Below are 21,905 nucleotides of genomic sequence, written 5' to 3'. Positions count from 1 at the left end.
TTAACAACTTTTTCCTGAAAACACTGCCGCTCAATCATCCAAAATAAAGCCTTGAATTCTGCCTTAAACTATTAGTATTGTAATAGAAATCATTGACATCATAGTGTTGCACCGATACTGACACCTGGCTTTGTGAATTGGTTGATGCAAATACCGAACTGATATGTTTTTAGAAAAAAATACACATTTTGTTTTTCTTTTAAAACTAAATTACAGTGGAACCTCTACGTACGAATTCAATTCGTTCCAGGACCTGGTTTGTAAGTCGAAATGGTCGTATGTTAACGGGATTTTCCAATAAGAATACATTATAGTTCGATCAATTCATTTAGCCCAAAACCTACGCTAAATCCCTAATAAATACTGCAGATACAATTACAAATCGTAATTACACATAACAAAACAAATAATAAAGAATAAATAAATACTAATCGGAATAACATAATAATGATAATAATGTAACAAATTGGGTTCTAATGTGGCCGTTGTGTTTTACATGCGTTTCCTGAACGCGCTGTGTGACTGACGCGAGAGTATGAGAGGTGCACTCGAGTGGGAAGCTTTTCTTTTCTTTCATGTTCTGTTGTTGTTGCCGTCTTCTACGGCAGACAGTAGCAGTGTCGTGTTGTACAAGTTCTGAATTAAATTATTAAAAACCTGACAAAGCTGGCGACTTCCTTGTCGATGTTACAATAATAACAATACTGAGAGTCGTCCTTGAGATCATAGACATATTCCGGCCGTATTGTTGAGCCAGTTCACTGACGCGCACTGCACGCTCATATTTTTCTATCATTCTTAATTTCAATCGGAAGTGTCACCTTTTTTGTCCACCTGCAATAACCTTCTTGGGACTCACAAGAAAATCAGCTGTGCGTCCGTTTTGCGGGAAAACCATGAAATTATGACGCTGTCATAAATTATTGTATTTTTAGCATGTCGTCATATGTCGAGACAAATGACTATTAACATTTTACGTCGGATGTTGAAAGGATTGTATGTCGAAGGGATCGTGTGTCGAGGTACCACTTTACTAGGGTTGTAACGGTACACACAAGTCACGGTTCAGTACGTATCTTGGTACGGGGTTACGGTTTGGAATGGGTTTGGTACAACAGAAAAAAACAAAAAGGCTTTTTTTTCCACAGCGTTTGAAAGCTAAAGTTTGTTCTACTAGCTAAATCGAAAAAGCAGCTGTTAATAGACCCTACTCACCAACGTCACAGAATGACGTGTCGCTGTATCCGGCCGCTATATTGTCCGTCTTTGTTTATCCGTATTCTCAATGGTTTCAATTTGTCGTGCAATTTATAGTGCAATTCATGGAAGCCCCGGTGCTTTCAGACGCTGTAAACTCATTGGATGCGTTGCATAAAAGGCGTTATGTGGAAAAGCTTCAGTCTATCCATTCGCCAGATCCATATTTGATGCCTAAATCGATATTTTTCGACCCGCTGTCTTCGCCCTCTCTGCCTGACATCTGCTACCCTGATATCTACAACTATCTTGTCCACACAAAATCAGCCTATTCTCACGAAAGTTTGAAAAACTTTAAGAGCAGCACTCTAAGCAACATTACCCCGTGTGACCCTTTACTTTCAATTTTCTAAAATGGCAACAATCAATAAAAAAAAAAGCTGACTGCGATGGCCGACGCTTCAAGGATAGGTGGATATTGGACTATTTCTTCAATAAAACATGCAACAACTGTGTCTGCCTCATTTGCAAAGAGACAGTCGCTGTTTTCAAAGAGTTTGATGTGACGCGATAATGATGTTACCGAAAAGACACACTGACATGTACGATAACATTACAGGGAAGATACGCAGCGAGAAATGATCGCAACTTGAAGCTAGTTTAATTTCACAGCAGCAGTATTTCGCAAGAGCCCGAGTGTCGAAAGAGAACGCCACAAAGACGAGACTGTTGAAATTATGAATTAAAAAAAATAATAAAGCAAATGTGACACACAGAAGGGCTTGATAAAATTTGTTTAAATATATTGTTCTATGTAAATCAGCCAAGGTAGCCCCCCGCATTTTTACCACACCAAATCTGGCCCCCTTTGCAAAAGGTTTGGACACACCTGTTTAACTGATGATCCGTAGACGAGGCCAGCTTCTTTCACTTGGTACCAGCTATATATTATTCAAAATGTAATGATGGTGGAAGAAATAAGCATCTTGAATTTGAAACTGTATGTTGTCGGCGATTAGCCTTGCAATGATCTTAATTGTGGTTGTCAGCCCAAAACCCTCTAAATATATATTAAATGCATCTTACCAGATATAAAATGACTACTACATAATCTGTGGTAATCGTTTGGAGCCCAGTTTTCTTGTCAAATTGCAGCAGTCCATCTCGCTCTCCTCTCCGGGTCTCTCGGAATACGGTACAACTTCAAGTCTCTCCGTCTATCTTCTCTGTTATTGCAACCAACCGCCACACATGCCTTCACCATTTTGATTATTAATGTTAACGAGCAGAAAAACACGCCATAATAGGAGGAATTTACGTAGCGGTAATGCATCAACACGACGAGTTGACGGACAATATGGCGCGGAGGCGTGGTTGTGACGTCATGTGAGTAGGGTCTATACAATGCAAAATAAATAGAAGGAAAAAAAAGTTTTTTTATTGTTTTAACATTAATTAGGTCACAGTTTATGTGCAAAACGATAAAAGATGAAAGATAAAACACCCTTTTTTGTAGGGATCCACTGAGGTAGCAAGTTAGTCAGGTAGCACTCGCCGGCTGGCAACCTTGCAAACTTTTCCATCCATTCATTCATCATCTACCGGGTCGCAGATGCAGCAGCTTTAACAGGAAAGCCCAGACTTCCCTCTCCCCAGCCACTTCAACCAGTTCCTCCGGCGTGATCCAAAGGCGTTCCCAGGCCAGCCGCGAGACATGGTCTCTCCAGCGTGCCCTGGGTCGTCCCGGGGGCCTCCTGTCGGTAGGACATGTCCAAGAGGCATCCGAACCAGATGCCCTGAGCCACCTCAACTGGCTCCTCTCAACGCCTCTCTAAGGAAGAGGCCGGACACCCTGCCGAGGAAACTCATTTCTGCCGTTTGTATCCGTGATCTTGTCCTTTCGGTCACGACCCACAGCTCGTGACCATAGGTTAGGGTAGGAACGTAGATTGACTGGTAAATCAAGAGCTTCACCTTTTGGCTCTGCTCCTTCTTCACCACTACCGACCGGTGCAGAGTCCACATCACTGCAGATGCTGCACCGATCCGCCTGTCGATCTCCCGCTCCCTTCTACCCTCACTCGTGAACAAGACCCCAAGATACTTGAACTCCTCCACTTGGGGATGGATCTCATCCCCGACCCGAAGAGGGCACGGCACGATTTTCCGACTGAGGGTCATGGTCTCAGATTTGGAGGTGCTGATCTTCATCCCAACCGCTTCACACTCGGCTGGGAACCGCTCCAGCTAGAATTGGAGGTCACGGCTTGATGAAGCCAACAGCACCACATCACCTGCAAAAAGCAGAGATGCAATGCTGAGGTCACCAATCCGGACCCCTTCGATGCTTCGGCTACGCCTAGAAATTCTGTCCATAAAATTATGAACAGAATCTGTGACAAAGAGCAGCCTTGGCGGAGTCCAACCCTCACTGGGAACGAATTCGACTTACTGCCGGCAATGTGGACCAAACTCTGACACCGGTCGTACAGGGACCGAACAGCTCTTACCAAGGGGCTTTGTACCCGTTTTACTCACGTTTTACTCTGTCGATTGACTTCAAATAAAAAAGTAAAAAAAGAGTAAAACTTGACTCCCGCACTTTCAAACGATACCAACCAGCAGCACATGGGTGTCGTAATCACAACGTGAAGAGGCTTCAAAGACGACATGCACTGAAGACACGTGGGTGCGTCCTGCGACTTTTAAGGGTTAATCCGGGGGTCAGCACCCTGCGACTCTAGAGCCGCATGTGGCTTTTTAGCGCTGCCCTAGTGGCTCCCTGGAGCTTTTTCAAAAATGTTTGAAAATGAGAAAGATGCGGGAGGGAAATATATATTTGTAGTTTTAATATGTTTTTTGTACGAGGACAAACATGACACATTCTTCTAATTCATTTATATTGTCATGAAGTTAAACATTAGGCGGCAATGTACAACAGAGTAGTCACATGGTGCATCATTCTCTATAGGTGCACTGCAGGGAAAATAAACATTTAAGATATTTTCCACACTGTAAGGCGCATCGGAGTATGAGGCATACCTTCAATGAACGGCCTATTTTAAAACTGTTTTCATTTATACGGCGAAGTGCATTATAAGGCGCAGACGTAGTAGTAGTAGTACTACTAGTGGTTTGCGTTGCGGTATGCATCCACAAGATGGAGCTGAGCTAAAAGGAATGTCATGCCAAGATTAGCCAATATTGATCATATATAAAGCACATAGGATTATAAAGGCGCATTGTCAGTTTTTGAGAAAATTTAAGGCTTTCATTTGTGCCTTATGGTGGGGAAAACACGGTAATTATGAAAGCTCATTATGTATTGGTAGTCATCTTAGTCATTTTGATCGTAGGCTAATATAGCTAAGATAGATACATACAGCATTTGATGCCTTCATTATAAGGCTTTTAATTTTTTGCGGCTCCAGACATATTTGTTTTTTCTTGCTCCAATATGGCTCTTTCAACATTTCATAGTTACTATTATGAAATTAAAAAGACCATACCTCCGGTTTTCCGTGGTCAATCCAAATAAAAACTGGGAGAGAAGTTTAAATCCGCACTTTCGAGTCACGTTGAGGGCAGCGCTCTAAGTAAAATACTTCATTTTTTATGGTGCTTTAAAGACCCCACGTGATTGAACAAGCTGGCGTGATCATTGAATGGTAAGCTTGCGTCTGATTGGTGTAATGCAGGCATGTGATTATTGTTGCGACGTCGCAGTAGTAGAGCGACTCTTGGCAGTGGGATTGCTGGAAAAAATAAAATCCAATACCGTATTGGCCCGAATATAAGACAACCCTGATTATAAGACGACCCCCTCTTTTTCAAGACTCAAGCTTGAAAAAAGACTTTTTGAACACCAAATTAATTTTTATACAGAAAATAATTTCAGTACATCTGAAACAAATGATTATAACAATATATGTGAGAGAAAAAGCATGTTATTTTGCCTCATTCAAATCTTAATATCAGAACATTTAAATATTTAAACTAAAGTGCAATCACATTCGTAAATGAATGGCTTCTGGTTTTTGAAATGTAAATAAACTATTGTGATAAAACAATAAAATTGCAAAAACTGCATTAACCATCAAAGTGAGGTCTAACTGTAACTGTAGTCTTGAAACAAATCTGAATAAGGGAAAAACAATGCAATAAAATAATGCAAACTGCTTAAACTTGAGAATAGCTGAGATCTGTCATGACAGAACATTATTCAAGTTCAGCATTCGCTTCAATGATATCTGGCGCCATCTAGCGTCGTGAATGGGTGCAATGTTTAGACACTGTCAATGTCTAGTATAATGTCCCCCACTTTTTCTGTCTTATTTCAATGCAAAAAACACCGTCTTATATTTTGGCCAATACGGTATAAAGAATAAAGAGGAAAAAAGTAACGACTCTTGTGTAGCTCAAAGTAGCGGAGTAAGCGTAGCGTTTTTTCTTCACAAATCTGCTCAAGTAAAAGAAAAAAGTATGGCTTAGTAAAGCTGCTCTTAGAAGTACATTTTTCTCGAAAAGTTACTCAAGTTAATTTAACGGAGTACATGTAATGTGTTACTACACACCTCTGGTTGGCATTGATGGCGCTAGACGTCCAATCTATTTTGACCATCATTGTCACTGAAACAGCATTCACAGCAAGTCTTTCCAGTTTTGGGGGGATTTATAGGTCACTTAATGTTGATTTTGAGTCACGTCCTATTTATTTGGGGACAGTCACCCAAAAGTCAACAGGAAGTGATCCGTAAATGCCCCGAAATCAACAAGAAATGACCCAGAAATGCCTCAAAAATTCAAAATCAAGATGTTTTATATTGTAGAATGTTTTCCTGATCCATGTATTAATAATTGTGAGATGGTTATAGTGAGCCTTGTATCAGAAATCGTATCGTATCATATCATGAGTTACCCAAAGCTTGCCACTGTAATGATCATTCACTAGTTTCAGTTTTGCTGTGAAAAAATTTATCACGTGAAGCATCTAACTGCCCCGAGCATCTCGGAGCAAAACCCCCCAACTGACTGTCATGCATGTGGGTGACGGCAAATCAAATACGGGTGATGGTTGCACCAGCTCGCAGACACAAGATGGTGCCTGATAACACACCTCTCAGGGAGGTACAAGCCTCCAAAGTGCATATATACAACATGAAATCAGTGATTCAATCTTAATGTTAAACAAAAAACATTGTCATTGTCACACCTTTTGTTGAATTAGCTCCATCTTTCCATCCTGCATACACTGGGAAAAAATGCCACTTCTACAGTGGTATGAAAAGGTATCTGAACCTATTGGAATTTCTCATATTTCTGTATAAAATCACCATCAAATGTGATCTGATCTTTGTCAAAATCACACAGATGAAAAAGCAGTGTCTTCTTTAACTAAACCCACCTAGACATTTATAGGATTTGATATTTTAATGAGGATACCATGGAAACAATGACAGAGGGGGGGAAAATAAGTAAGTGAACCATCACATTTAATATTTTGTGCCCCCCTTTGGCAGCAATAACTTCAACCAGACACTTCCTGTAGCTGCAGATCAGTCTGGCATATCGATCAGGACTAATCTTGGCCCATTGTTCTCTACAAAACTGCTGTATTTCAGTCATATTCCTGGGATGTCTGGCATGAATCGCTGATGACTCGGCTGCTCCAGAACGTGTATCTTGTTCTTCTGAAACCATTCTGAAGTTTGATTTTCTATGTTTTGGATCATTGTCTTGTTGCAACATCCATAATATTTTTAGCTTCAACTGTTTGACGGACAGCCTCAGATTTTCCTGCAAAAAATCCTGATAAACTTTTGGATTCATTCTTCCATTAATGATTGCAAGTTGTCCAGGCCCTGAGGGAGCAAAACAGCCCCAAATCATGATGCTCCTTCCACCATGCTTCACGGTGGGGATGAGGTGATGATGTTGGTAAGGTGTTCCATTTTTCCTCCACGCATGACGTTGTGTAATACTCCCAAACAATTCAACTTTGGTTCAGTCCACAAAACTTTTTGCCACAACTTCTGTGGAGTGTCCGAGTGCCTTTCTGCGGACATTAAACGGGCAAAAATGTTTTTTCAGACAGCAGTGGCTTCCTCTGTGGAGTCCTCCCATGAACAGCATTCTTGGCCATAGATTTACAGTACATGTAGTTAATGTATGCACAGAGATATTGGACTGTGCCCGTGATTTCTGTAAGTCTTTAGCAGACACTCTAGGGTTCTTTTTTACCTCTCAGAGTATTCTGCGCTGAACTCTTGGTGTCATCTTTGGTGAATGGCCACTCCTTGGGAGAGAAGCAACAATGCCAAACTCTATTTGTAGACAACTTCTCTGACTGTCGATTGAGGAACATCTAGACTTTTAGAAATGGTTCCGTATCCTTTCCCAGCTTTATAAAAATCAACAATCTTTGATCGCAGGTCTTCAGACAGCTCTTCTGACCGAGCCATGATGCACATAAGACAATGCTTTTCATCAAGACAATTCTTACCAGGTGTGTGTTTTATAGGGGACAGGGCAGCTTTAAACCACTCATCAGTGATTGAGAACACACCTGATTAAATTTTTTTGGGTACAATTAGGTTTCAATTGCTTTTTAAGTCTCCTTGGGCAGAGGGTTAACTTATTTATTTTTACTCCTTCTCTCATTGTTTGCATGCCATCTTCATTAAAATATGAAAACCTATAAATGTTCGACTGGTTTGTTTAAGGGGCAGTTTACATGGCGACTTTGCGACACAAAGACGCAATGACTGAGTAGCGGAATGGCCTCGCATGCGTATGGTGTCGGCGAAGACGAAAAATTCTGAATACTGCCTCCAAAGTGGAAGAACTCGATTGCGGGGGAATGAGGGGGGCTTGCTCAGCATGCATAATAAAGGCTCCTGTGGCGCGAGACCGTGCCGATAACGTCAGCACTCATACACGTCACATTGGGCGTGCGCAGCGGTGCGACTAAACATTAAAAAGAGCAAATATGGCGGAATGTCGGCTTAAATTTACTGTTTTAATAATATTTTTAAATTCAATATGTTGAACGTTTCCATTTTTGTGCCTTTTTGAACAAAAGAAAAATGCTATTGCTTCGAGTGGGCGGGCATATTTTTTTCCGGGTTGAGGAGCTTGGTGGGGTCAAAGTGCAACATTCGCTGTCACCTTGTAAATCTGCACTTCCCCCTAGAGCTTGGCATGAATACTTCATCGTTTTCATGCAGAATTGCGACATTGTTCAAATGGAGACGCAAATGCAAATGCAAATTTGAAATTTTTGTATTCTCGGAGAGTCACCATGTAAATGGCCCCTAAAGCAGACACTTTTTTTACATCTGTGTGATTTTGACAAAGATCACATCACATTTGATGGGGATTTTATGCAGAAATGGGAGATATTCCAAAAGGCTCAGATACTTTTTCATACCACTGTACATAAGTAGATGGATAACTAAAACTTAAATATACACAAAAATTTGGACAATCCTAAGTAAGCATTTAAAAAAAAGGTTTAAACAAGTTATTGTTGTTAATTTTTTTTTTTTTTATTAAAATAAAAGAAAATATGGAAAACGAATTTAAATAAAACATTTGAAAACATCAAAATAAAAAGGATTAAAAACTAAAAAGAATAGAAGTAAATATAGAAAATAAATTATTAATTTTGTTTTAGTAAAAAAAAAAATCATTTTATATTTTTTTAAGCATTTTGTCATTTTTAGCTTCATTCTTTAAATACTTTTTTTTCCTCTTTCTAAATTTAGCATTTTTTGTTTTCCTCCAATGCTTTGTGTATACTTGACTCTTTGGCTGCTATTGACGGTGCTAGACGTCCAATCCATTTGAAGTGGGAGGGTGGCAGGGAATGAACGGATGTTCATGGACGTCTACTAGTGATAAACTCAATGAAAATATCAGTGCAAATTTCTGAGGCGGAAGTTGATTTATTTGTGTCACTGCCAGGCTTTCTGTTCAAATGGATTGGACATCTACTAATGAAAAACCCATTCAAATTCAAACGATGATAGGTCGCCACTTGATTGCACTGTTATCGTCAAACGAATTCCATTATTGCCAAATCTTCCATCGTTTTTCTTGGAATTTAATCTGTTTAAATTAGTCAAATGTTGAAATTTTACAGCCCTAGCATAAAATCTAAACAGTCTTAGAGGTTTGACGTAGACGGACAGAATTATGGTAGGGCGTCCCTGAAAGACAAGCGAAACAGCCCCCTCCCCGTCCGTTCAATCTGTGTTGTATTTTTCAGAGCCTAATACAAGAGCTGAGTGTCGCTTAAATAACAGTTTATAAACCTGTCAGCGAGCTGACGGTGTGGACAAGGCGGCTGACGGATCGCTATTGGCGCTTGACAGAAATCACATTCCATAAAAAGTCGAATTGAAAAAGCGGCCTTCGTAGAGCGCTCGTTGCAAAAGTTTGCAGTGTGCTCAGACAGACTTTCAGAAAAGTGGCTGCTATTTGTTTATTTTTATTTTTACAGGTACAGGACGCTGGTCATATCTTCCCACAGTACCAAATGCCTTCCTACTACTCCGGGACCACTTACCTACCCCAGAGTTCAGGCTCCTCCTTCTTCACCATGGGGGGAATGAGCTCCTCCATGGGGATGACCACTGCCCGTGAGTTGTTTGTGACTTACACAAAATTGTAGGCTTTCAGTTGCGGGGTAGGGGGGGTCAGGGCTACGGTCCCTTGCGGCCCCACGCTGGTCTCTGGGAATTCTTCTGCTTCAGCCTTCCTCTCCTTTTTCTACTCGAGCATCCTCCTTGGGCCCCGGCGCAGATCGCTGGCTGGTCGTCGGCCCCTCTGGGTGGGGGTCATTTCCTGCCCCGGGCCTAGTGGGCCATGGGGGTCCTACAGTGCGCCGCGTTGGTTGGGGGGGTTGTAGCAGTGGCAATAGGTCCTGGTGTTGTGCATCCCCTTGTCCCTTCCATGAGGGCCGGTTAATGGGGAGCGGATGGTCCAGGGGACCGCTCTGGCTGGGGCGTGGGGTGGCCGCTGCACAGCATTTCCACTTTTCTGCAGGAGTATCACGCGTCTGAGTGGGTTCACGCATGACTGGATGCAAGTGGACACACTCAGGTAGAGAGATTGCCGGTACCAGGATTCGTGATCAGGTAGCATAGAATAGGGCAGGGGTCCGCAACCCAAAATGTTGAAAGAGCCATATTTGACCCCAAAAAAATGTCTGGAGTCGCAAAAAAAAAAAAAGCCTTAAATAAGCCAAATAATGAAGGCAGCACATGCTGTATGTATGTGTATTAGCTATATTAGCCTTCTATCAAAATGACTGTTGGCTAAAAATACATAATGAGCCTTCATGATTTAATGTTTATTTTCCCTGCAGTGCATCCGACGCACCACGTGACTACTCTGTTGTATGATCCCACCTGAAGTTTAACTTCATTACAATATCTTTTATGAAATTATAGACATGCAATAAAGAAATCCGTTTTTTGATGTCGTTTTTATTTTGAGGTTTCGAAAAACAACAAAATGGAACGTGCATGCCCCTTATCTGGGCATGTCTTTGATTTTCTTTACTATCACGGTTTTGTTTTTGAAGTCTGCAAATACAGTGCCTTGCAAAAGTATTCGGCCCCCTTGAACCTTGCAACCTTTCGCCACATTTCAGGCTTCAAACATAAAGATATAAAATTTTAATTTTTTGTCAAGAATCAACAACAAGTGGGACACAATCGTGAAGTGGAACAAAATTTATTGGATAATTTAAACTTTTTTAACAAATAAAAAACTGAAAAGTGAGGCGTGCAATATTATTCGGCCCCCTAGCGTTAATACTTTGTAGCGCCACCTTTTGCTCCAATTACGGTTGCAAGTCGCTTGGGGTATGTTTCTATCAGTTTTGCACATCGAGAGACTGACATTCTTGCCCATTCTTCCTTGCAAAACAGCTCGAGCTCAGTGAGGTTGGATGGAGAGTGTTTGTGAACAGCAGTCTTCAGCTCTTTCCACAGATTCTCAATTGGATTCAGGTCTGGACTTTGACTTGGCCATTCTAACACCTGGATACGTTTATTTTTGAACCATTCCATTGTAGATTTGGCTTTATGTTTTGGATCATTGTCCTGTTGGAAGATAAATCTCCGTCCCAGTCTCAGGTCTTGTGCAGATACCAACAGGTTTTCTTCCAGAATGTTCCTGTATTTGGCTGCATCCATCTTCCCGTCAATTTTAACCATCTTCCCTGTCCCTGCTGAAGAAAAGCAGGCCCAAACCATGATGCTGCCACCACCATGTTTGACAGTGGGGATGGTGTGTTCAGGGTGATGAACTGTGTTGCTTTTACGCCAAACATATCGTTTTGCATTGTGGCCAAAAAGTTCAATTTTGGTTTCATCTGACCAGAGCACCTTCTTCCACATGTTTGGTGTGTCTCCCAGGTGGCTTGTGGCAAACTTTAAATGAGACTTTTTATGGATATCTTTGAGAAATGGCTTTCTTCTTGCCACTCTCCCATAAAGGCCAGATTTGTGCAGTGTATGACTGATTGTTGTCCTATGGACAGACTCTCCCACCTCAGCTGTAGATCTCTGCAGTTCATCCAGAGTGATCATGGGCCTCTTGGCTGCATCTCTGATCAGTTTTCTCCTTTTTTGAGAAGAAAGTTTGGAAGGACGGCCGGGTCTTGGTAGATTTGCAGTGGTCTGATGCTCCTTTCATTTCAATATGATGGCTTGCACAGTGCTCCTTGAGATGTTTAAAGCTTGGGAAATCTTTTTGTATTCAAATCCGGCTTTAAACTTCTCCACAACAGTATCTCGGACCTGCCTGGTGTGTTCCTTGGTTTTCATAATGCTCTCTGCACTTTAAACAGAACCCTGAGACTATCACAGAGCAGGTGCATTTATACGGAGACTTGATTACACACAGGTCGATTCTATTTATCATCATCGGTCATTTAGGACAACATTGGATCATTCAGAGATCCTCACTGAACTTCTGGAGTGAGTTTGCTGCACTGAAAGTAAAGGGGCCGAATAATATTGCACGCCCCACTTTTCAGTTTTTTATTTGTTAAAAAAGTTTAAATTATCCAATAAATGTTGTTCCGCTTCACGATTGTGTCCCACTTGTTGTTGATTCTTGACAAAAAAATTAAATTTCATATCTTTATGTTTGAAGCCTGAAATGTGGCGAAAGGTTGCAAGATTCAAGGGGGCCGAATACTTTTGCAAGGCACTGTAGGTGTTGTGATATGTTGATGAATTTCTCCTTCATGTACTCACCATCTGTGAACGGCTTTTCACGCTTTATTATCTCTCGAGTTGCAACAAAACATGCATCAGTAGTGGAGTTTGGCGATGCAATCCACTTTTTAAATCTATTTTTGCGCTCTTCTAAGTTCTTCAGATGTAACGGAATCACACTTTTTCCTTTCACTCCCAACTGGGTACTTGGCTGCCGGTTTGTTTACAATAGCCACCTGCCTGGCATCCTTTCCTGCTGATAGAAACGTGTCGCAGGCTATGACGCAAATCTTTGTTGAGAGAAGTGTTGAAATTTAATATTTATTCTACACATTTTTACAGCATTGGAAAAAGTTAAGAATGTTTGTGTCAATTTTGTCCTCCTATAGAAACCATATCATAACAAAAATATATTTCCCTCAACCATCTTTTTCCATTTTCAAACATTTTTGAAAATGCTCCAGGGAGCCTCTAGGGCAGCACTAAAGAGCCGCATGAAGCGCTCAAAACATGGGTTGCTGACCCCCAGAATAGGTGATTTACATAATACTGGGTTACCCACCTCACATTCCTGAATTGTGTACGCTATATACTCCCTAATCGCATCTCTTTTTGACTCACCTTCCCTCTTTCACCTAATTTCTCTAGTCCTAATTAATTTTATCCCCACTTCCGTTTCAAATTACAAACATACCATGCGAGTTTGACAAATCCCTATATTTGTTCTTGTGTTATCTTCAAATCAAACGTACAGACAAACAATCAAAAAAAATAAACAAAGGCAAGCAATTCAAAACATTACAAGTTAAACGTACCTTCAGACAAACAATCAAAAAAAATAAACAAAGGCAAGCAATTCAAAACATTACAAGTTAAACGTACCTTAAAAGAAAACAAAACAAGAAAGACGTGCAAGGACAAAAACAAAGTGAGCTGGCACTGGATGTCTGTGTTGGGCCAAATGAATGAATGAAAGAATCATTTTGGCTCTACAAATGATAGACACAGCACATGTAAATATTGACCTTGAATGCAAATTTCTAGGTTGATTTGAAGCATTTCAGCTAGTGGAGCGGGAGCATCAGCAGCTTTATCAGCTTAAGACCCCAGTATCTCCTCTGTATTTGTTTAGGACTTTCACCTGCCTGTTTCCTGTGAGCCCCCCCCCATAGGCAGCCCTCCCACTGCCCATGGCTCCACGCTCCATTACAAGAGCACAACCGCTTTCCCCGCGGGTGGTCCCACATTTGGTGGCAGCCCCCCACTAGTTTCCCTAAGCTAACAGGAAATGCCTGCCACAACATTTGGCACACCTGCCATAACTAATAATATCACCTGTAATGTAGATGTAGCATGAATATGAAATCATTCTGGAGAAACAAATCATTACAGTTGACTGTAATAAACTAGAATACATAGATTAATCGCAAAATTATGATAGAATTCATCACTTTAAATTTTTCATTAACTCATTCACAACCAGTGATCATGTTTCAGCGCCATTGAAGGCGATGGATGACCAATCCATTTCAACCGAGAGTACTGGAATTTATAGATTAATCGCTCGATTAGGTTAATCTCATCATTAGTCATCAGATTAATATATTGACTTCAATGCAATACATTAACTAAAACATTAATTAATTAATTGCCAATGACCATGTTTGAGCACCGTTGACAGCGATAGATGTCCAATTCAAAGGGCATAGGTTTGGTCTCAGCATTTGTCGGGAAGATACAACAGCATAACCTGCATGTACATTTTTTTGCTGGGGACGAAACATTAAGACCAAACAGATTGGGTGAACGGGTGAACGGGTGTCAGGGCTACATTTCTCATGAAGTTTGATTCCATTGCATTAATTCAAAAGAAAAATGGATAAAACATTATTCGAGCGATTAATCTATCTTGAAATCATTCACTGCCAATGATCATGTTTCAGTGCAATTGACGATGCTAGACGTCCAATCCATTTTGACTGGGAGGGGCCCTAGACATTTGATCCATTTGAACTGATTAGAATTCTTATATTAATTGCTAATTTTGGTTATTCTAATAATTAGTTGGCAGAATAATCTATTCACTTCATCAGATTAATTTAAAAAAATAATAATAATAATGAAACATTATTTGACCAATTTACCACATTGGCCCGAATATAAGACGGTGTTTTTTGCATTGAAATAAGACTGAAAAAGAGGGGGTCTTCTTATATTCGCGGTCTAGACATTATACCCATTCACGGTGCTAGATGGCGCCAGATACAGTGCCTTGCAAAAGTATCCGGCCCCCTTGAATCTTGCAACCTTTCGCCACATTTCAGGCTTCAAACATAAAGATATGAAATTTAATTTTTTTGTCAAGAATCAACAACAAGTGGGACACAATCGTGAAGTGGAACAACATTTATTGGATAATTTAAACTTTTTTAACAAATAAAAAACTGAAAAGTGGGGCGTGCAATATTATTCGGCGCCTTTACTTTCAGTGCAGCAAACTCACTCCAGAAGTTCAGTGAGGATCTCTGAATGATCCAATGTTGTCCTAAATGACCGATGATGATAAATAGAATCGACCTGTGTGTAATCAAGTCTCCGTATAAATGCACCTGCTCTGTGATAGTCTCAGGGTTCTGTTTAAAGTGCAGAGAGCATTATGAAAACCAAGGAACACACCAGGCAGGTCCGAGATACTGTTGTGGAGAAGTTTAAAGCCGGATTTGAATACAAAAAGATTTCCCAAGCTTTAAACATCTCAAGGAGCACTGTGCAAGCCATCATATAGAAATGGAAGGAGCATCAGACAACTGCAAATCTACCAAGACCCGGCCGTCCTTCCAAACTTTCTTCTCAAACAAGGAGAAAACTGATCAGAGATGCAGCCAAGAGGCCCATGATCACTCTGGATGAACTGCAGAGATCTACAGCTGAGGTGGGAGAGTCTGTCCATAGGACAACAATCAGTCGTACACTGCACAAATCTGGCCTTTATGGGAGAGTGGCAAGAAGAAAGCCATTTCTCAAAGATATCCATAAAAAGTCTCATTTAAAGTTCTACAATCTACAATGGAATGGTTCAAAAATAAACGTATCCAGGTGTTAGAATGGCCAAGTCAAAGTCCAGACCTGAATCCAATCGAGAATCTGTGGAAAGAGCTGAAGACTGCTGTTCACAAACACTTTCCATCCAACCTCACTGAGCTCGAGCTGTTTTGCAAGGAAGAATGGGCAAGAATGTCAGTCTCTCGATGTGCAAAACTGATAGAAACATACCCCTAGCGACTTGCAGCTGTAATTGGAGCAAAAGGTGGCACTACAAAGTATTAACGCAAGGGGGCCGAATAATATTGCACGTCCCACTTTTCAGTTTTTTATTTGTTAAAAAAGTTTAAATTATCCAATAAATTTTGTTCCACTTCACGATTGTGTCTCACTTGTTGTTGATTCTTGACAAAAAATTAAAATTTTATATCTTTATGTTTGAAGCCTGAAATGTGGCGAAAGGTTGCAAGGTTCAAGGGGGCCGAATACTTTTGCAAGGCACTGTATCATTGAAGCGATGTTCTGTCACGACAGGTCTCAGCTACTCTTAAGTTTACCCAGTTTGCATTATTTAATAGCAATGTTTTTCCTTATTCAGATTTATTTCAAGACTAGTTACAGTTAGACTTCACTTTGATGGTTAATGCAGTTATTGCAATTTTGTTGTTTTATCACAATAGATTGGTTTATTTACATTTCAAAAACCAGAAGCCATTCATTTACGAATGTGATTGCACTTTAGTTTACATATTTAAATGTTCAGTTATTGAAGGAATTTAGTCCTCCCAGCCCAAACTGCACGGGGAGGCCGGCAACAGAACGGAAATGTGCTCCGTCGCTGACTCCCCCGAGGAGCCAGGCTAAGGAGGAAGCTAAACTCCGCGCGTTCCTGTGTTAACCCTTTGCACACTGACTCCATGTTTCAAAAGCTTGAAGAACACTCGCCGAAAACAGGTTGACAATTTATTCGTCGACAATGGTCAAAGACAAGGCAAAAACAGACGACGGAGGGACAATTCTGGATCCAAAACAAGGCTGCATGTTTCCGAGCAGAAGAAAATCTGTCTTATCTCAGTGTCCAGTCTTTTTGAAGTCTTTGCTGACGCGGGTCTCGTCGAAGGCGTTTCTGGGCGTTGCTTTGGGGCCGCCCCCGCTGTGGCCGGTTTTGGGCGGTTTAGGTTCGTGCGCGGATTGGGACGCCCGCTATCAACTTTGCTGTCCGGGCTGGTGGTGCTTGTTTTAGGACAAAGCGCTTTGTCCTTGGAGTTTGCTGAGAGCAGATTCCCCGAGTATGTGCGTCACTCTTGTGATAAGACGGCATTGTGTATCTCTATTTCTTCTCATTAAACTATGGTGTGCTATTTATTTTATATTAGTAGTGTAGTCCTACCGTAAATATGAAAATGATACACATTTCCTGATTAATTATATTACGTGTGTTAGCCTAATGCAAACAGTTAGACGGTGCCTACGAAAACCTGTACCATATGTATGTGTTAGACTATATATGTGTTAGACTAATGCAAACAGTTATATGGTGTGTGCGATGACGATATCGTTTCCCCTTCATTAATGCAGTTATTGCAATTTTGTTGTTTTATCACAATAGATTGGTTTATTTACATTTCAAAAACCAGAAGCCATTCATTTACGAATGTGATTGCACTTTAGTTTACATATTTAAATGTTCAGTTATTAAGATTTGAATGAGGCAAAAAAAACATGCTTTTTTTGCTCAAATATATTGTTATAATCATTTTTTTCTGATGTACTGTAATTATTTTCTGTATAAAAATTAATTTGGTGTTCAAAAAGTCTTTTTTCAAACTTGAGTCTTGAAAAGAGGAGGTCGTCTTATAATCAGGGCTGTCTTATATTCGAGCCAATACTGTATTTGCTTAATCTATGTGTAACTCATTCATTGCCAATGATCATGTTTCATTGCCATTGACAACGCTAGACGTCCAGTGCATTTTCATTCATTCATTCATTTTCCATCCCGCCATTTTGACAGTCAAAATGAATTGTACGTCCATCGCCGTCAATAGCAGCTAATGAGCTCAACGAGTACCTTATAAAGCAGGGGTGGGCAAACTATTCCACAAAGGGCCGCAGTGGGTGCGGGTTTTTGTTGCAACCCATTAAGAGGACACCTTTTCACCAATCTGCTGTTTTACATGTGTAATCAGTCGATTGCAGTCAGGTGCTTCTCATTTCTGCTGAAACCTCATTGGTTAAACTAGCTGTGCTGGGTCAGTTGGAACAAAGACCAAGACCCACTGCGGCCGTCGAGGACCGGTTTGCCCACCCCTGTTATAAAGGGTTGAACATTCGTTATATCGTTACTCCCCTAATTGCGACTTGATTTGAAGCACATTTAGCATAGCAACTAAAATTCAGTTTTCATCTTTGCATGTTCATGATGCTCACTGAATGAACAGAAAACTCAACAAGGTCAGGCTTCCCTACGTAATGCCTCATTCAATTCCATCGCTTGTGAGAAAGTCGCTTTCTATCAGAACCTTTGGTCGCCATCCAGCATGTGGGAGTCTTGAATGAAGTGAACAGGTCTGGCCCGAGCAGACTCATTTGTGCAACATTCCTTACGCTCGCCTGAGCTTCCTGCGAGCAAGTCCTGAAGCGCGCGGCCTTGAACCGGGGCCAACTAGGGACTTATCTTATCCAGCCAACATGTCATTCAGCGGTATAATAAGCATGCTGCTGTTGTGAGCATTATCAATGTTGATTGATTTGGTGGAATTAGTCTACTATTAATAGGGGTAATTCACATGTCATACCCTCTTCCGAATTTGCCGATAGGAGTGTATCTCTCTCCATTGAGTTTATATGAACCACCAGTGTGGTTCATCACCAGAATCTACAATGAAAAAACATTCAATTTCACAAGGTATAATCAGGGGTGCAACTATCCTTTCTTGTTAGAGCATGCAAAATGAAAAAAGACATAGCAACATACCAGGGTGGAAGGCCTCACTTCGTTTTGTATTTCCTTTTAATTTCAATGTATCATCAACAGATGGGTAGTAATGTGTTACATTTAGTCTGTTACATTTACTTGAGTAACTTTTTGAGAAAAATGTACTTCTAAGAGTAGTTTGACTAAGCATACTTTTTACTTGAGTAGATTTGTGAAGAAGAAACGCAACTCTTACTCTGTTACTTTGGGCTACACAATTAGTTATATTGTTCCTCTTTAATCTGCATATTAGATTTTACTCTTTTTTTTTTTTTTTGCCAGAGATGCCAACAGTGACTCAACCAGTTTCACCAATGAGACGTCGCAACAATAATCACATGACTCCATTATACTAATCAGACTCAAGCTTGCCATTCTATGATCACTATGATCACGCCGGCCTGTTCAATCACGTGGGGTCTTTAAATTTGACATTGATCGCTGCCGTTAACATGACTCGAAAGCGTGGATTGTAACCTCTCTCACAGTTTTTATTTGGCTACGATTGACCGCGGAAAACCGGAGGTATTAGCCTTTTAGTTTCATAATAGGAAATATGTTTTTTCCACTAGAGAGCACGCATGGTCTTTGGACAATTGCTGCTTCAATTCTATATTTTTTTCTCTCGCCGGAATTCAATGATTTTTATTTTTTTCTTTTCTTTGACTTAATGTGGTTATGTGGTAGGTTATAGTATTCTTATTTAAAGTATAATAAAAACAGTTCATATAGATAACTTTGTGCTGAGAAAAGAAATACAATTATTTAAAAAAAAAAAAAAAAGAAAGAAAGAAAGAAAAACATTGTAAGCAGTTACTTACAATGTTACTCATTATTTCAGTATTCTTTTCACCAAATACTTTTTTGTTCTTGAGTACATTTTTTGGATGACCGCTTTTACTTTTACATGAGTAATATTATTTTTAAGTAACACTACTCTTACTTGAATAAAAATTCTGTCTACTCTACCCACCTCTGATTTTGCCTGGCACAGCCAGCCTATTCTCCCTGTATTTTTCAAACACTGTGAGAAATGGTCTGAGACCCAGCCCATTAACGGCCTCTCGAGCAAGATACAAAATCAACCGTCCAATCAGATTCGTTTATTTGTGTGACGTGTTCTTAACGAGTAACGTCACTCTTGCGCGCCAAAAGTCGTCTCTACAACAACACAGATGGCGAACGGAAGAGCCGAGAATATGTTCCAATCCACGGTGAAACCAGTTTTAAATGACCAAAATACATCGAAACAAGTCATTGACAACAGTCAACATGGCTCGCGCTAGCCATTTTGAATAAACTTCTCCATTCTCCGCTCAGGCTAATTTCTTGTCCATTTAACAACGTCACGTCTGGCCATCGCTGATTGGTCCACTCCGCTGTCTGTTTGCTGAGGCTTGCTCCGCCCTCAGAATTTGATCCGCCAGACGGTCGCCAGACTCAATCACTGGAACAACTGTGAGTCTGGTATACCAGGCAACCTCTGATTATCAATCACCATGCATCAAACTGTTGATCATGTAACAAATGCTAATCAAAGCTAAAATCTAAATTTCACAGCTCACTAGGTTTTATTGCTGTGATGTTGTGGATGTGCAGTTTTTAGTGAGCAGTAACTAAGCCAGGCACATCTCTTGTTGTGTTAACATGGTTAAAGACTAAGAAACTGCTAAGGCAAGTTTTGGTTATTACTCAAAAGGCGGATGAATGTATACATTATTTTTATGTGTCCTTTGATTTTAGAGTGCTAGCAGTGCTATACAGCAGGGGTCCTCAACCTTTTGTGCACTACGGACCGGTGTTATTAGTTTTTTTTTTTTTTTACACGGACCGGTGTTCTGACAAATTTTGCAACCCATCAAAAATTGCAACGATGAGGTTCTGCGCATGCGCGTAACATTAAACATTGCTGCAAAATGCGCAAATGCAGCGATTCCAAAGTAAACACTAAAAACTTTCTTGAAAGAAAGGAATATTAACTTACGTTTGATCATTGAAGGAATTGTAGAAAAGTTCTCCTCAGATACATCCTGCCATGTAAGCTGCACAGAACAACTGCACACCGCTCTCGCCATTAACGACTTCGCCTTGTCACTAAGCATGAATTAAGAAGCCCGCTTCACAAAGATACGATGTTGGAAATGTAGCAAGTTTTTCAATGGTCTTGTAGCGATGTCAGGATATTCCAGAATGACTTTAATCCAGAACCTCGGTAGAGTTGTTGTCACAAATGTACGTTTAATAAGGTCGCCGTCAGTTGCCATCTCTACAAGTTGATCTTACTGTTGTACAGACATGGTCGAATCACTCTGTTTATTCACAAACGAGTCACGAATCCACTCCTTCGCCGTTCGTGGGTCTTCGAGGTTGTAGGCTCGTCAGGTGCCCTTTTCGCCGTAAAAATATCTCCAAAGACATCCAGTCATCTTCGCTCGTGTGGGGGCTAATTATTTCCGGGAACAAATGTGATGCTCCCGTGGCCTAGCAATACATTATTATCGAGGACAAGCGCACATAGATATATTATATACACAAACAAGATGTACTGCTAGCAGTCCAATCAATGGATTTCTATGACGACATTTCATCTATCCCGTAGTATTATATCTAGAGTAGACAGAGATATTGGTGTGTTAAGCAGGGAGACAGGGTTAATTCGGTCAGAATGCGGTCGTTATTAAATTATTATTTCTGTGCGGCCCGGTAGCAAATGCGCCACGGACCAGTACCGGTCCGCGGCCCGGCAGATGGGGACCCCTGCTATACAGTATATAGGCTGTTTAGATTACAGAGCATCACAAAAGTGAGTACACCCCTCACATTTCTGCAGATATTTAAGTATATCTTTTCATAGGACAACACTGACAAAATGACACTTTGACACAATGAAAAGTAGTCTGTGTGCAGCTTGTATAATAGAGTTAATTTATTTTCCCCTTAAAATAACTCAAAATATAGAAAAAAAAAAAAAAACCCACAAACAGTTTGCTGAAGACATGTCAAGAAAGCACATGGATTACTGGAACCATGTCCTATGGTCTGATGAGACGGGTGGGCTTTCTTGTGTACCGTCTTCAGCAGAGGCTTCCTCCTGGGGTGACAGCCATGCACACCAATTTGATGTAGAGTGCGGCGTATGGTCTCATGTCACATGACATTTTGGAGGGAAAATGACAAGCAGTACTCAATTTGGACATTTAGGGATGTACGTAGTTCCCATGCGGTGTACTCACTTTTGTTGCTCGGGGTTTAGATATTTATGGCTATATTTTGAGTTATTTTGAGGGGAAATTAAATGAACTCTATTATATAGGCTGCACACAGACTACTTTTCATTGTGTGAAAGTGTCATTTTGTCAGTGTTGTCCCATGAGAAAATATACTTAAATATCTGAAGAAATGCGGGGGGTGTACGCACTTTTGTGATCCACTGTCCATACAACAGTAACACATTT

General features: G+C 40.6%; 1 protein-coding gene across 2 annotated transcripts in view; it reads left to right on the top strand.

Moving 5' to 3' along the window:
- dmrt1 (doublesex and mab-3 related transcription factor 1) overlaps positions 1 to 21,905 on the top strand; it is an 89,578-nt gene that overhangs the window by 20,534 nt on the left and 47,139 nt on the right. Inside the window, exon 4 of one of the 2 annotated variants that reach the window (XM_057831070.1) lies at positions 9,701 to 9,839. The exons of the other annotated variant lie outside the window; for it this stretch is intronic. Within the exon in view, the coding sequence (XP_057687053.1) occupies positions 9,701 to 9,839 (139 nt within the window). The remainder of the gene's footprint in view (positions 1 to 9,700; positions 9,840 to 21,905) is intronic. 2 annotated transcript variants of the gene reach the window in all.

Source organism: Corythoichthys intestinalis, chromosome 3 (assembly GCF_030265065.1).
Source record: "Corythoichthys intestinalis isolate RoL2023-P3 chromosome 3, ASM3026506v1, whole genome shotgun sequence".
NCBI classification, from domain to species: domain Eukaryota; kingdom Metazoa; phylum Chordata; class Actinopteri; order Syngnathiformes; family Syngnathidae; genus Corythoichthys; species Corythoichthys intestinalis.
Note: the sequence above shows the minus strand (reverse complement) of the source record. Positions and strands in the feature narration are given on the sequence as shown.